Source organism: Psittacula echo, assembly GCF_963264785.1.
Source record: "Psittacula echo genome assembly, chromosome: 1".
Lineage (NCBI taxonomy): Eukaryota > Metazoa > Chordata > Aves > Psittaciformes > Psittacidae > Psittacula > Psittacula echo.
The window spans coordinates 162,584,330-162,601,066 of NC_137735.1; the positions used below are offsets into that span (position 1 = coordinate 162,584,330).

General features: G+C 46.5%; 1 protein-coding gene across 1 annotated transcript in view; it reads left to right on the forward strand.

Annotated features, from left to right (window-relative positions):
• PLXNA4 (plexin A4) overlaps positions 1-16,737 on the forward strand; it is a gene marked incomplete at both ends in the record, with an annotated part of 435,010 nt that overhangs the window by 327,504 nt on the left and 90,769 nt on the right. Inside the window, one exon of the mRNA XM_080614763.1 lies at positions 1,354-1,468. Within this exon, the coding sequence (XP_080470889.1) occupies positions 1,354-1,468 (115 nt within the window). The remainder of the gene's footprint in view (positions 1-1,353; positions 1,469-16,737) is intronic.

Below are 16,737 nucleotides of genomic sequence, written 5' to 3' on the forward strand. Positions count from 1 at the left end.
TTCAGAGCCTATAGCTACATGAATATCTTCAACAGTGTGAGTGACCAGGAGCTGTGAGCATCATCTTGTGCAGAGAGGTTGTTATGGCTCAGTTTGGTTGCTGGTGAGCAGATGTCATATTAAATGTAAAACCAGAAAGAGAAGTGTGATGTAGTTATAAGTCAGTACTGTAACGCAGCCAGGAGAGGTGTTTGCAGCTCCTACTCTACAGGGTCTATGGGGCTTAGGAGAGCAAAACCTTGTAAGATGGAGGGAATAGCTCTTTCCTACACCTTGAGTAGCTAACATCCTACATATGCCCTCTGCTTCCCAGACTGCTGCTACAATAGTCTTTCCTTCTCTGCTGAGATAAGGAGAAGAAGAATGCAGTTGATACATGCCAGGGGAGGAGAAGCTGCGTGGAGACCTCAGAAGCAGCTTCCAGTATCTGAAGGGGGCTACAAGGATGCTGGAGAAGACTCTTCATCAGGGACTGTAGTGATAGGACAGGGGGTGATGGGTTCAAACTGAAACAGGGAAGATTTAGTTAAGTCTTAGGCAGAAGCTCTTCCCTGTGAGGGTGCTGAGGCGCTGGCCCAGGGTGCCCAGAGAAGCTGTGGCTGCCCCATCCCTGGCAGTGTTCAAGGCCAGGTTGGACACAGGGGCTTGGAGCAAGCTGCTCCAGTGGAAGGTGTCCCTGCCCGTGGCAGGGGGTTGGAACTGGATGATCTTAAGGTCCCTTCCAACCCAAACCATTCTGTGATACTATGATTTTCAGGAGCCCCGTCACTCTGAACATAACTCATACTAATAAGCCTGTGGGGGACAGGGGGAGAAATTTTCCTCTTTCATCCTTGACTTTCCTTTGGCCACTTTCTTGAGATCAGCTCCCAGGGCTCTTGGTGCAGCTGAGTGTGGAGGCAACAAGGCCATCAAGGTTTCCATGCATCCTCTGATCTTGTATCTTTTGTTACTCTCAGGATTTTTCTATGGGCGAAAAAGGGAATACTTCTTATATATGAAGCTGAGAACTTGCTAATAGTCTGAATAAGATTGTTACAAGGCAACCACAATACAACAGATACCTATTATTACTCCAATTACAATGATGTGAATGCAATCTAAATTATCTAATTACGAGACACTTGTGATCACAGTGACAGCCAGCTCAGGCCGTGTCAAGTCCACCACCACTCTGCAACCTGATGATGCTGGGCCAGTTCAAAGCCTGTGGCCTTCAGTTAGTGCTGGTAAAAGCAATGTTGGCCAGGCTATATTCCCCTCTGAGACACACTATCAGCCTCCATCCAGGTCTGTCCTAGTGGCTGATGGGACCTGGCAGGCCAAGTGACTGCTCTTTCTCTCTATTTGCAGATGTCTGTCATGTGTGGAGAGCCCTTACCGGTGTCACTGGTGCAAGTACCGCCACGTCTGCACTCATGACCCCAGCTCCTGCTCCTTCCAGGAGGGACGAGTGAAGCTTCCTGAGGTAGGCAGGGGCACAGGGCATGGAACACATATGTTGGCCTTGGTCAGACCAATAGACCAGCAAGCCTTCTCCACCCACTTCTTCCTCCTGTTCTGCTCATCTTCCAGGTGACCCTCACCTTTCCCTCTGCAGATGGGTCTACTCTGCTCTGCTCTACCAGACCCCAAGGGAGCTGCCCTCTCCCTCCTGTACAATACAGGGAATGTGTTACTTTGGGGATTCATTTCAAGCTCCTGGGACTGGGAGGGTTGGGAAAGACTGGGCATACATCTCCTCTTTCCTGTGAGGGTGCTGAGGCACTGTCACAGGGTGCCCAGGGAAGCTGTGGCTGCCCCATCCCTGGCAGTGTTCAAGGCCAGGTTGGACACAGGGGCTTGGAGCAAGCTGCTCTAGTGGAAGGTGTCCCTGCCTGTGGCAGGGGTTGGAACTGGAGGAGCTTCAAGGTCATTTCCAACACAAACCAGTCTGGGATTCCATGATTCTAAGCAGATTCCCCAAGCTGCTGAGAATGGATTTAGGGGAAGAATTTGGGGCTCTATCTACAGTGTTAGTGGATTTCAGCCATGCTTCGTGGGTAAGGTACCTAATGGTCACTGCACCAAACTGCCTCCAGATGAAGCTAGGGAAGCCTCATTGCCAGTCACTGAGCTGAACTGGACCTTAGGGCTTAATACAGAGCTGGCTTCTACACTGCAAATGCTGTCTGGCTCATATTGTAACTAATGAGCACTTGCAGACAAGCGGAGCCTGGGAGAATACAAATAGGAAGCAGCTTAATTACTTCCTGGTCAGGAATGGTCTGAAAGCATCCTGGCCTGTCTGGTAAATGACCTGAGATGGCTCATTGTTTGCCTGGCCCAAGGGACCAGTAGCCATTAAGAGATGTGATCCTTGCTGAACCTCCAGGGACAGGCTGCTGAAGACTCAACGTGTGTTGCATTCAAAGGATGAAATCCCTACTTCTCCTCATGCCGCCTGCTGCATCTGGTGTCTCTGGTCCCTCACCCCCAGCCCATGCCCAGGAGCCAGTTTGCTGGACCAAATGGCACACATGTAGTGTCTTCACACCCCCATGGCACCCCCCATTCCCTCTCACCCCTTATGTTCTGGCTGAGATATCACATACGTGCTGGTTGAAGTGACCTGGAGCAGACATCCTGAGCTGCTGTGGCATTGGGATAGGCCATAAATATACATGAGCAGGGAGGCTGCCTGTTCTTCATTTACCAGGATTCAGAATATGCTGTAAAGCTGCTTGAAATGTTGCTTGGGAGCTACAGGACTTCACATCCTCTTTTCAGTGGTGAAGTGATGAAGGAAAGCAGCCAAAGGTTCAGCCCTCCTGGCCCTATTCCCTCGCATGGACCCTGGCCAGTCCTGTTGGCCACAGGCTTCAACGCCTTCCACTTCAGCTACTGGAAGGACCTCAACCTTTTGCTCAGGTGGCATTCCCTGGATTAATTTGTCTCAGTTTCCTGCTATGCAATACTACCACCATCTATCTCCTATCGTGTGTCTCATGTACCAAGCACAGGGCTCACCTTCCCAGTTCCTTCTTGTCTCATGCACAAAGTGAAATGCCTACTACAGATTTCAGTGCATCTCTGCACCGCTATCACATCCCTGGTACTTCTGACACTTGTTCCCATCATAAAGGAACTCGTGAGAAGCTCTGTATCATCCCAGTTCTTTAGGGAAGATACTGGGGGTGACACAGCCCTTGGTCTTTACTTTATCCCCTATGCAGAACTGGGAAGGAGGCAGTGGACTCTGTCCTCTGCAGATCAGCCTATTTTAATACGTTTTCCGTTGTTGCTTTATCACCTCTCACTGGTTCTGTTTCTGAAGGGTATCCTCTTCAGGCTAGGAGACAGCTCCAGTCTGGGGGGCTTTGTCCATCAGTGTAGACTGTTCTTTCTCTCTTCTACTCCTTTTAACAGATAGTTTCCTGCTGAGCTTCACATACCCCCTCTCTGATCTTGCAAAGTGATTTGCATGGCAGCGGGGAGAGGCACAAATCTGACCTTAGAAGAAGGCCATTGATCCACAAGGCAACGATAGCATCATGAGGCACATGTATATTATGCTGGCCATTGCTAATGAGGGCTGCAGCAATGAGGTTAGAGACACCTCATTGGCTTCTGCAGCAAAACCATCTCTGACCACAAACCACTTTCCTACAGGAGACATTTGGCAGCCAGCTGCTTGGCTCAGGAGCTGGTTTGGCTGTGTGCTGTGCAGAAGAAACACTTCTCAGCCTAGGAATGACTGGACATATCTGCAAGAATGGCCTTGCAAGAGCCCCAGACTTCCAGAGATTGCTTTCTAACTGGCAATGTGAAGAATGCCCTGTAGCTTCAGAACCCTTCTCATTGCTCTCTGTGTATTCATGGCCCTCAAGGACGCTTGGGGGAGGATGGGATTACATGTGCGTTCTGACAAACACAGATCTCCACTCAGTTCCCATTGACTCGCAAGGTTGAGTGGACTGAGGTCCATTTCCAGACTTCCCAATAGCATCTCCAGTAGTGCTGAAAATGTACCATCTCAGTGAGTGGGCCTATTTTTACTGGCCTTTCATCTCCATCTGCAATGCTTCTTTCAATCCTTTCCTCTACAAGCACTTGGACCTGCGGAGGATGAGGAGGGGGAAGTGTTTGCTACCATCCAGGCATAAGTACCTGCTAAATCAGTAAGTTTTGAGGCGGTAATGATGGGAAACTGTACTACCAGTGTGGGATGATTGGATGATCCCATTTGCAGTCCATCCATAAATCTGCTGAGCAGATTAGCATAGCCAGCTTCTAGGATCATATGATCTCATTGAACCAAGAGACTCCTTGCCAAGCATAGAAATATTGGTGTTACTCTGTCAGATGGACCAGTGCCAGAATCTCCTTCCCTCTGCAACCACCATTGCCAGCATCCCAAGCCTGCTCCCTTCCTCCTCACTATGGCCTTCACCTTCTCTTGTTGATACATCCACCTCCAGGTGATTTTTCTTCCTCTCTTTGCTCATGCAGCATCTTGCCATCATGTGGGAAGAGACTTCCTACTCTCCAGATGGCCTGGGCTGCAAATGGACCAATTGGGATGGTACCCATCACCCCATAACCAGCCCAAAGCACTTCTAAGGAAGACTTGTGCCTTTGTGTACTCCTGACTCCATCATTATCTTAGCACATCCCACAAGTTTCTGGATTCCCATGGCCTCAGCCTGCTTTTCCTACAGGTCTTCTTCATGTTCTCTGACAGGATCTTGGGTTTTCTTTCCTTGTAGTCTGAGTTGCTGATTAATACTGAGTGCAGGATGAATTTGAGACCGATCCAGTAGCACAGCAGAAAGGCTTTGGCATGACCCATGCTGTCCAGAAGGCAAAATGTTGTTTTTATTGTATAGCCTCTGATCTGCTATCCAAAGGGGCCCTTTGACTTACATGGTAGATAGCTGTGATCAGCCAGCCCCAGGATGGGACAAGGCAGATGTCCTACCACCGCCTGACAAGTTAAACCAGAGATGGAGAAAGGACAGAATAGGCACATCCATTGCTATCAACAAAGGAGCATGACTTTCCTACCTGTCACTTGTCAGGTGCTCAGTGAATCACCTCTGCCCAAAATAAAGCTGAATGAACTTGTTTGGGAACCTTTGGAAAGCCCATGTTTGCTCCCGGTGGAGAACTCCAGCATAGTCATAAAGCAAGAGTATTTACGACTATGGTCCTGATCTCAATCAAATTGAGTTGACGATGTCTCTGTGTGATTTGCAGCAGGAATACTTCACCTTGGCATATAATTTCCCTTTACAGTAGGCTTTCAAAAGCCACGTCCACCAGCTTGAAATATACTGGGTGACTCCTTGCTGATATTATTGCCATCGAGGGCAGGAAGGGCAAGAATGTGGAAACAAAAGGATATTTTAATACTGAAGTGGATTGTTGTTGTTTTTTTCCCCAAGAGCTGGTGGCAGAAGTTGAAAGAATTAGCCTCAAAGATAGAGGGCAGCAGGCCAAGTTCCTGTTTATTTCTTGGCCATCCTGTCTCTGCTTTTGACATTTGTTGCTGACTGTGTCTGAAGTCGTAGTGCAGTCTCAGTGTTGCACCACAAACCATTGCATTGCAGACTAACACAGTGTGAAATCAAGCATTACTCATCTGACACAATCACCAAGTAAGAGGGCTTGGTTATTTTCTCCTGTAAATGAGCAACGCAGTCAAGAAGTGGATGGAAACTGAGTCACGGAGGAGTAAAGCAATTGATCTGAGTGGCTCTGGTGTGATAGGAGCTGTGGAAAGAGCATCTGTCTCTCCTGATATCTATTACCCAATACATCTGATTGCATCGTCCATCTTGCCTTTGAGCAGACAAAGATCTAGAGGGGTAGTTTTCATGTCAGTGTTTCACAGACATCTGTACAAGGATGGGTAAGCTTGGGTAGCCTACTTGAGTTGAGGGGATAAAGGATTAAGTCTTCTTTTGTGCCATCTCCTCTAAGATGAAAGCTATCTTGTTCTGGGCCTTGCAAGGATTTTAGTTTTGTTTGGAGAAAGAGAAGGGGAGAAAAAATGGCAAAAGCCAAACCCAAGCCTAGATAATATCTATTATCCACTGGGTTTAAAAGATACGCAATCATTTAATTACCTTGAAGGAGGTTTTCATCTTTCCCTGCTTAGCCGATTTGTGTGTGTGTTTTTCTTCTTTCCCCCAAACAAGCTTTTTATTAAAAGGATTTTCATCTGCTGCCTAAAAACGAGAACAGAAGAAAAGATCTCGCACCCAAGTGTTTTATGTGGAGTTGTACGTGCTAATGACAGCAAAGCCCACATAAAACAAACAACTGCTTCAAATATTAATTTGTCAAAAGTGATAGAAAGCAGTGTGAACATCATGCTGGTGAGCAGCTGCTTGAAGGAGAGGAATGCTGCTTTGCCCAGTGTTTGCTCATGTCTTGTGCTGAATGATCCAGTGGCCTCTGCAGTAGAGTGCACTGATTTAGCTCTGATGCAATGATTGTCCTTCTTGAGGATGGGTGTTGGGGATACAGGGAAGAAGGGAGGGGAAAAAGAAGCAGGGAGTGATAATGAAAGCTCAGCCTGAGCTGGTAGATATTTAAGAAGCAATGGACAATGTCTTTAATACCATGTTTTAAATTCTGGCCAGTCCTGGAGTGGTCAGGCATTTGGACTAGGTGATCAGTGTTCCAGTATCTGAATGGGCCTACAAGGATGCTGGAGAGGGACTCTTCATCAGGGACTGTTGTGATAGGACAAGGGGTGATGGGCTCAAACTGAAACAGGGGAAGATCAGGTTGGAGATAAGAAAGAAGTTCTTTACCGTGAGGGTGCGGAGGTGCTAGCACAGGGTGCCGGGAGAAGTTGTGAATGCTCCATCTCTGCCTGTGTTCAAGGCCAGGTTGGACAGGGCTTGAAGCAACCTGCTCTAGTGGAAATGTCCCTGCCCATGGCAGAAGATTGGAACTAGAGGATTTGAAGGTCCTTTTCAACCCAAACCATTTTCCGATTCTATCATTTTAGGCCCCTTACAACTGCAAATACTCAATTATTCTATTCTAGTCTAGTTTAATGCCTCATCATGAACTTTGTCTGTAGTAAACTCAGCAGTGCCCTTCCCCACCCTGCCAATGCATCTCAGTATGGCTAAGGGAGGGCTTTGCTGCAGGGTCTCAAAAGAGCAGACAGGTTTTTAGGGCCTCCAAGTGTTCTGCTTTATCCTCTTTGCAAGGTTCAGAAGGAAGGTATTGTGCCCACCTCCTAAAATGCTGGTGGAAGTGCCTGGGTGTCTGCACTGGGGTGGGATTAGAGGAGCTGCTGGGTCATCAGGTGAGTGTGGTCCACTCCATTCTCCCTTGCATCTGCAAAGCTTCTGGTGATGCATCTTCAACTGTTGCTGTGGCAACTGCTTGGTTTTCCTCCCACTCTGGTTTCTGTTCTCCTCTAACCTGGCCAGAGAAGAGACTGCTGGAAGCATGAGCACGGGGTAGAGAGAAAACCCATCTCAGCTCAAATGAATATATCTCATTTCTCAGGGACTCTAATGACAGTTGGAGCAAGGCCAGTATCAGAGGCTGAATCCTTCCTTGTTTTTCGATTATCCACTCACTTATCCTGGCACCTGCCTATCATTAAGGGGAGGGTGTGAGGTGTAGTTTCTATGGCAACTGCAGGCAACCTGCTACCTTCAAGTGCTGGAAGCAGGCAGAGGGACCAGCAGGAGAGGAGAGGGATTCAGAAGCAGCTCTAGACTGCACCCTTCCCATGCAGATGGGATTTGGCGTAGTGATGCATGCGTTTTGTGGCACCTGCTTTTAAGCAGCATGGGGGTTTGGTATTTATCATCTGTTTAGCTCTTAGAAGTGTTTCCAAGCATGGATGACGGAGTTCAGTCTAGTCGGCATCTTGTCCAGGGGGAAGCAGGGATAATCTGGGATGAGGCTGTAGCTGATGGTTTGGATCCAGCCATGCCCTGAGGGTTTGGCATTCCAGGCTGTGGCATTTCAGCCTTCATCCACTATTATCATAGAATAGTTAGAATTGGAAAGGACCTTAACATCATTTAGTTCCAACCCCCCTGCCCATTCCCAGAAAGAGAGATGTGTGGTGTAGTGGGTATGTCCTCTTCAGAGAGAGTGCTTCAAATGATAGTAAGAGGAATCTAAGCACAGAAATGGGAGTCCAGGCAGAAAGCTTTCCCCTTGTTCATGGCGTCCTGTTAGAAATCACTGCTCAGAGGCAGTCTCAAGCAGTGCATGAGGCTACAGGTTTTACTTCAGCAAATGAGAGTTTTATTCTTAGCTTGGACCTTCCTGTGCCCCTGTTTCTGTCACACACACATCTGATTTGGGTAAGCACTTCCTGCTAATAGGTGCTTGTACAGTCCTTAGTACCTGGAGCTGTGATCTCACAGTGAGGACTGTTCATGTCTTTGAGCATGTACAAGCAAATTGGATAATTCACTGGTTTTTGCAAGTCACACTGACTGGCACTGAGGTGAAGACAAAGATGGAAATCCTGGTTGTGAAGTGGTTTCTTCTGCTATTTTCTAGTACTTTTTGTCATCTCTGAGCCTTTATGCCCTGCAGCCATCCAGCTGGCAGGGGAAAAGGCTGGTAACTTGTTCAATTTCTGCAGTAACTTCCAGCAGGGTTTGTGATTATTATGGTGGTGGATCTGCAGGCAGTCTCTGCTGGGCAGCCCCATCATGCCTCTCCTTCCTGAGACCTACAGCCAAATCCCAACGGGAACAGAGAAGTGATGGAAAAAGGCCTTCCTATGAGCACTTCATCCTACCTTAATACACATCTTGTGTTCTTAGTGCTTAGCCTCTCCAGCCACCATGTGAATGACGAATCAAGGACCTGTTCATATAATTCCTAGGAGCAACTCAGGGAGATTAGTTTGAGTGGAGATGTAAGAAGCATCTGACGCTCAACACCATGTTACTCATAACAGTTGGGCTGCTCATCTTTGTAATGCAAGATTATTCATTCCACAGGACAGAGTGATCTCAGAATGAAGCAGGGTAATATTCATCTGTCCCTGTCAACACTGCACCCTTGAAATGACGTCGGGAAGAGCTTATGTTGTTTTGATAGCATAGCGCAGTGCAATGTCATTGTAATGCCTCAAGTGACTACAGGATTTTCTGGCTATCTGGACATCTGTTAGGTCTGCTAGGATCCATATGGCAGCCTGCAGTTTAAGGGAGGAAAGACAATTCCCTATTCAGACTTAGTCCAGGGTGATGGCCTGGCTCTGAAGCAAGAAGACTTTGCTTTTCTCCATTGTAACACCAGCTGAATTCACTGCTTTGGGACGTGTAAGCTTTTGGGATCTGGCCAAGGATAGATGTTCTCAGGATGTTGAAGCTGCAGGTAAGAGGTGAGGCTGGAATGTGTCTCCTGCTTGGTGCATCTCCAGCAGACTGACCCCAGACCCTCCTTCCCTGCCTGTTATTTGAGAGTGACTCCATTTGCTTTGGCTTGGTTGTTATCTCATGCTGTCATGAATCTTAGTGAGGGGGAGCATGACAAAAGCCATGATATCACGGTCCTGACCTTCCCACTGTGAAAGCCAAAGCAGTAGAACTTTCTGAGCCTCTGTCCTAGTTTCTGAAGGAAATGGGTTTGAATCAACATGTCCTGTGGGTGCAACCTCCGATCCATCTGTTGCTCTGTCTCCTCTATTGACTTCTGAACTCATTGGCTATTCCTGGCTAATTGGACCAAAGTCTGGAGCTCTCAGAGATACCAAGTTCATATTAACTTTGTCAATACAGGCAGCTTTAGAGAACAAATAGTCCTTTTGGTCCTCTCTTAGGAAGAAAGCACTACATTTTGGGCTCAACCCTTGTTAGATACGAGAAATCCTCATGTGAGAGTATTGTCATGATAGTCCCTGTCACTTCTGAGGGGATTCTTGGTTGGAGAATGACCTTTACCCATACAAAACCCATTTGTTGGCACAGAAACTTATGCTGACGAATGACATGTCAATGTCATTGGTACATGGATGAGCAGTAGAGGGTATTATTGTAAGGCTCAAAATCTGCAGCCTCATTGGGCTTCCGGGGTGCCACACGTAGATGTACAGCGGTTTGATATACGTGAAAGGTCTTATGAACTTCAGAGGGAAGTAAGAAAGATGTAGATTTATATAGTAATAACTAGAGGAGAAATAAGCTGTCTGTGCTCTGTCCCATGCTTTGCACAACCCAGTTCTACTCTGTGCGTTATTCTGAAGGGCTCTCCTACTGAACCAGGATTTTCTGTTCACAAATTATAGACTTTATCCAAGTAAATACATGGTTATCTTCTCTCTTGCACATACACCACCTTCCTCAGTGCACACATTCATATTCCTTACCATTTCAAAACCAGGCAGTTACTCAGGAAACACCAAGAACTGAGACTGTTTGCATGTCTCCAGTAGCCGTTCTCCTGTGAGCAGATGTACCTACTGACACAATCATCTACTATTTTTATCACTAGTCCCCTCCTCTCATCCAGTGACCAGAAGGCTCCTGCTCTCTGGATCATTACTTTTCCTTCTGAGAGTGAGTCAAAGCAACAAAGGGCTGAGAGAAAGCTAACGTTGTGTCTCTATTTAACAAGGATAAATGTGGTGCTTGGATAATTATGGCAGCCTGACCTTGATCCTTGTGAAATAATGGACCAGCTGAGAAAGACTCTATTAATAAAGGATTAAAGGAGGGTAAAATCATTAATGTTGATCAGTAGAGATGTGTGGACTGACTTCAGAGGCAGAATAGTCCTAGGTTGGGATCAAGCTCTCAGCAGACCTGGGTCATTTCCCAACGCTGTCTGCATGGCCTTGGGGGAGTCACTTGGCTTCTGATCAACGGGATCCATCAGTGAGCAATGTGAGAGGAGGTTAGTTATCTTCATTCAGCTTCTGCTTTTCGAGTAGCCACTCTTTGGTGATCAGCATCACTCATAGCACTGAAGCCAGGGACCTAAGAGGTCATGGCAGCTGAGCTAATGATCTGCTATTGATCTCTTGGTCTCCCTTCCTCCAGCAGTGATATCTGTACACTGATCTGTGCAAACCACCATTGAAGTATGTAGTAAGTAGTGTGTACAGATCTTAAACAGGGCCAAGGCTCTTCCACAGACTGAGCACCAGCCACGTTTTCCCAGGCACCAGCATCACTTGCTATACCTGACAACAGAGCCCTGGTATTTGCTCTTGAGTGCATGGAAGGCTCTTAACTGGAATGGAGCCACCAGAAGTGACAGTGGTGCAAGTACTCAATTATTCCTTTGCTGGCTCTGCGTGTGTTTACACTTCCCATAAATCCTGTTGCTTTCTCCTCATTGGCTGCCTTTAAAGTTCAGAGCATTTTCTTCTTGTATTATTACTTTAGCTGGGACAATAAATAAGCATGCCATCAATCAAACTAACAACACTGTAAACTTAGGAAGTGCAGCTAAAATAGATGGTGCATTAAAAAATTCTTTGACCGGGTGAAGCATTTTTGTAGCTGGTTTGATTGCTGCTGGTGCCGATGTAAATTTGGGAGAAGTATATCCAGAAATTTATGGACTTTGGAATCCTGCCTCCAAAGCATTGACCTGATTCCGCTTTATAACCTAATAACATTCCCCAGCACTGTTGGCGTAAATTTTCAGTATAATTCTTATGATGCTAAGAATTAGTGGTGTAATAATGTAAACACAACATGGACTGTAAGTCACCCCTTTCCCTTCCCACACTGGGAATGCCCTGTGCTCCTTGCTGCTTCCTTCTCCAGATAATCCTGGGGCTGGGAAGTTGCGCGAGTGTTTAGAAGTGATTCATCGACGGAACCAGCTTGTCAGCCCTGGAGCTTGAAGCCGTCTGTCTGCAGCGGTACAGGGTTGCTGCTGAACAAGCCTCTGGTTTGCTTGGGTGATATCACAGCCCTGACCCAGGGTGACTGTGCTGAGGTGTGAGAGAGAAGTTCAGAGAACATATTCCAGGCAGTCCCTGCTGCCTCTCATCTGCCAACTTGCTGCCTTCCTGCTTTTTATCCCGGTGAAATCTGATTCCCCTAAAAGCAATGAAAAAAACTCCATTATTTTCTTCCTTTTTTACTTTCCTCTTTCCCCTTCCTTTCCTTTCTCTTTCCCTTTCCCTGTTCTGTTTTGGTTTTAATGTTTTTTGGTTCTAATTTACAGATCATCCAGAAGCTGTGATCTAGATATCTTTATAAAGACGCAATCCCTGCCTCTCACTCCCTCTTAATCAAGACTTAATCCCTTATCCTCTTGATGTGATTACAGTGGAGTGGGAGGGTGGGAAAGCCATAGGGAACACAGGGAAAGCAGTACATTGCAGCTCAGCAGAGCAGAGAAACAAAAGATGTATTGTATTTACATCATATGCGAGTAAACAGCAATCTGAGTGTCATTTCTTGTGCATCCCAAAGGACTTGAGTGAGTAAGTTATGGCCCTCACTTGGATTCACTTTGACGTCATGTTCCTTCTAGGCAAGATGGCTTGGGTAAGGCACAAAGATGGTTGATGAATGAGGGATATTGAAAAAAACATCTTAAAAGCCCCTGAGGTTGAAGATGAGGAACTGGATTTTAATGGCAGGAGAAAAGGGGATCTGTATGCTTTGAGATAAGTAGGTAGTCATAAGTAGGTGGTGGTCCTAAATGGAGATGAATGCTGCTCATCTGGGAAAGGAAGGGTGAACATCCGTTGCCAAGAGTTGAGTTTATCTTGCCAAGGATGCCTGCAATGCAGTCAGCAGTAGGTGAACTCTAGTTTCCTTTTGTAGACAGCAGAGATCTGGTCAATGTTACCAGGGATCATGAGGGGGTGGTATGAAGGAAAAGTAATTAAGATTCCCTCACCTGAATGCTTGGAATAACAAAAGATGCACAGAGAAAAACAAGCGAACTGGGACATCAGTGTAAGGTGGAGACTGTTGACAGATGGATGAGTCATTGTATTAAACCTTATAACAGCCTTCCAGTACCTAAAAAGGGGTCTACAAGAAATCTGGAGAGGGGCTTTGGACAAGGGCCTGTAGGGACAGGACAAGGGGAATGGCTTTAACCTGCCAGAGGGGAGACTGAGATGAGCTCTTAGGCAGAAGCTCTTCCCTGTGAGGGTGCTGAGGCGCTGGCACAGGGTGCCCAGAGAAGCTGTGGCTGCCCCATCCCTGGCAGTGTTCAAGGCCAGGTTGGACACAGGGGCTTGGAGCAAGCTGCTCTAGTGGAAGGTGTCCCTGCCTGTGGCAGGGGTTGGAGCTGGATGAGCTTTAAGGCCTCTTCCAACCCAAATCAGTCTGGGATTCTATGATACTATGATTCATGGATGTTTTACCTGTTCCCATGCAAGATGCCTACCATTCAGAGCAGATCAGACTCATTTGCTTTAGGAAAACAGAAAACACTTTCATGACACTTGGGATCATAATTCTGGCTATAAACAGTAACAGAGACTGAAACTCTGAAAAATAAGATTAGAAGAAAACCCATGCTATATTACAGCATTGTAAAAGAAAGATCCTTACATGCTTCATCCCTAGGAGAGGATGATGACTACGAGTACCTCGTCAGTCTCCAGCTTATAGTGGAAAAAATATCTCCACAAAAACATAGCTATGTATGTATGAAGCACCATAAAGGAACCAAACTGATTAGTTCAGGGCTAAGAGCACATAGCCCCAGAGAGGTTTCATTGTCCTCTTCAGAAGAATTCTCATGATGGCTTTCACTGGGGACTCTCAGGTATAGCTGTGATGAGGGCCATAACACATATGTGAGAGAAAAGGAGAGAAAAGCTTCTCATTTCTGAGACTTCATTATTTCAGCAAGTTACAGCAAAACACAATTGCAGACATTCTATGAGGAGTTATAAATAAAGAAAATGAAACTACCATCGACCCAATGAGTACAGTCCATTTCATGCAGTGTTTTACTTGACAACTGGCAGTCTGGTGATTTGAGGTGTGCATCGCTACTGATACAAGTAACAGGCAAGAGTGGAGAATGTTATTGTAAAGAGACTGATTTGAAAGCATTTAAGGAATAGAATGGAGTTACATACACAGAATGAATCAACAAAAGTCCACTTTCAAATGAGTTGCCCTGGTACAGATTAAACTGGATTTGAGCTCCTCTGGAATCTGAACCTGCTCCCCTTAGAGTCAGGAGGAAGGCTTCATTTATTATACACCAAAGGCAAAAGGGATGGGATTGTGCCCTTCCTCGGTACAGTTGTTGGCAGTGGATGTTTTTATTCCCCCTACATCATGTGAAAACTGTGCTTTTGCAACCTAGGTGATGTCCGTTGCAGAGGAAAAGGTGAATAGAAACTGCCTCTGCTGGAAAATGCCCAGGATAACTCTTTTTAAAGGATCCTTCTGCTTGGATCCTGTGCCAGGGTCTGCTCTGAGCAGGCTGGTGTTTTGCCCTCTAAATACATACCTGACCAGGCACCCAAAGCTTGACACAGGTTGTGAAATGAATATCACATCTGAATTCAAACCCAGAGCCTAGTCCAAGCTCAGAGGTTTTATGCAGTACATCACCCAATGAAATTGCCTTTTCCCCTCCCTGTTTCAATTAGAAAGAACATTAGGTCAATCAGATAAAGCCACATTGGGAGGATTTCCTCTTTATGGCGCTTGCCTCTTCAATTATCTATAATGAACTTCCTCACATCACTGCAAAGCTTTTTATATGCAAACGAATCCTGTTTTGGGGCTGCTGCAATCACTGCTTGTTAATGAACTTGAAACAAGTGTTATCAGAAAGGTTACAGCACCAGTGGTGGAGGGGGACAGGATAAAGCTAGACAAGACCAGCCTGAAGAGCTGGGATTGGCCTGCAGGTAACATAGTGGACTATCTCCAGCCCCCATCCTCTAGCCCCCTTCAGAGGCTTTTCGATGTGACAGACATCAAGCAAAATGCCCACTCTTGGGAAATGGCTGCTCAGCAGCAGATAGGGCTTTCCCATCCTCCTGTCCCACTGATTCCCTGTGCCAATGCATTTCTCTCTCAACTCCTATAGCTGGGAAGAAAGAAAAATGAGGTGATGTTGCCAAGGTCTTTTCTTATGCCAAGAGAAAGAGAGGGAGCTGATTCAGAGGCCCCAGGACATGTTGGGCAGATGAAGGGGAAGGGTCAGGGGGGTGTTGAAGCCATGCAGTCCCAAATGGTGTTTATAGATGTTATCTGCTGGTGTTGTCAGAGCTGGAAACTCTCACTCATATTTCTGCACAGCCTAGACCGCCTCCTTCCCTTGCCCTCTGCATTTTCATAGGTCCGAGTCACCCAGGGTTAGATTATGCCTCACTTTCTCATGCTGAGTAGCTACTTAAACCTCCACCTAATCCTAACACTGGTGGATGGGACCACTGAACCTAAGGTTAGAAAGGCTTTCTAGACTGTCAAGTCTTACCCTGTTGTCAAGACAAACACTTCTGTGACACCCTAACCGTTGTATTCCAGCATTAGTAGAAGTTATATTCCAGTATTAGTAGTTGTCCCTTAGGACAATGTCACAGGACAGAACAACAGCAAGAGCTTGGAGTATTGGAACAGGGTGTAGCTCCTTAAGCACTCCTGGGGGTCCCATACAGCCTCTTTCTACACTGTGTCTTGTGCATGATGAGGCATAGAGCAACATCCACCACTCATGCACTCAACTTTCTGGAGCCTCCTCACATGTTGAAGTACTACTCGGCACCAGCATCCCCAAGACTGCAGAGAGTCATAGTGGTAAAGCTCATTACTGCAATGCAGTGCCACACGGGCTTTCCACTTCCAATCCTTACATCATCCAGCCAGGAGACTGGGGAAGGCTTCTGGACTTCACTGCAGCAATGTGCTGTGTGGTTACTGGATTTTCTTCCTGCCCCTGGCCATGGATCAGCTCACACCCGCAGTGTGATGATTGATGGCTCTTGTAATTCTATTCCTGGTTGGCATAACTGCAGATGTTACACGTCTAATCCATTTCTTTATCTTCCTAAGCTATTTGCTTCAGTAAGATGCTTCCACCATCTGCTCTAACCAGCTCCCAGGCTCTCATGAGCCATAAATTCCACTTTTGAACCTCTCAGTCCCTTTCCTTACTTTCCAGCCCTGGATCAGTCATTTTTTCTCCTGCTGTCCCTTACCCACACCTGCAGATAAAGCTTGCATCTCTTTATATAAGTTTCCTGTCTCTGCTTGCACCAACTGGGTCTGACTTTAACACTGGGCAGTTCAGTCTGAAGTGGTGCTGTTCTCTGGACAGGGTGGCTGCACCATCATGATACCGTGGTGCTCTACAGATAACAGACAGCATGCCCAATGCAGTGCAGAGAAATAAAAAGACGGGACAGGCTTCCTTTTGACATCTAGGAAAAGACTTAAAAGGGGGGACATCCAGGCACTCAGAAGTGAGCAAGACAGCATGGTCTGTGCGTATGGCATGCTTACGTTTTGTAGCCTGCTGCAGTGGGGTTTTTATATCAAAGTGCCTTGGATTAGCCAGGCAAATGCTGCAGTCATTTCCTGAAGAGTTGATAGCCTCCTGGAATACATGGATTTGACAGCTCGTGGTTGTCTGATTGTGCCATGAAGAAGCAGTGCACTGCTACTCTGTGCTTATTAATGAGACTTTGAATACAGCCTTCTGCATTGCAACTTTGGGTACCCAAAACCTCACCCTGTGAGGCACTGGATTAGCGACACACACTCAGCATTGCTCCTTTAGTGAAATGGTGACAAGCTTTTCCATGGG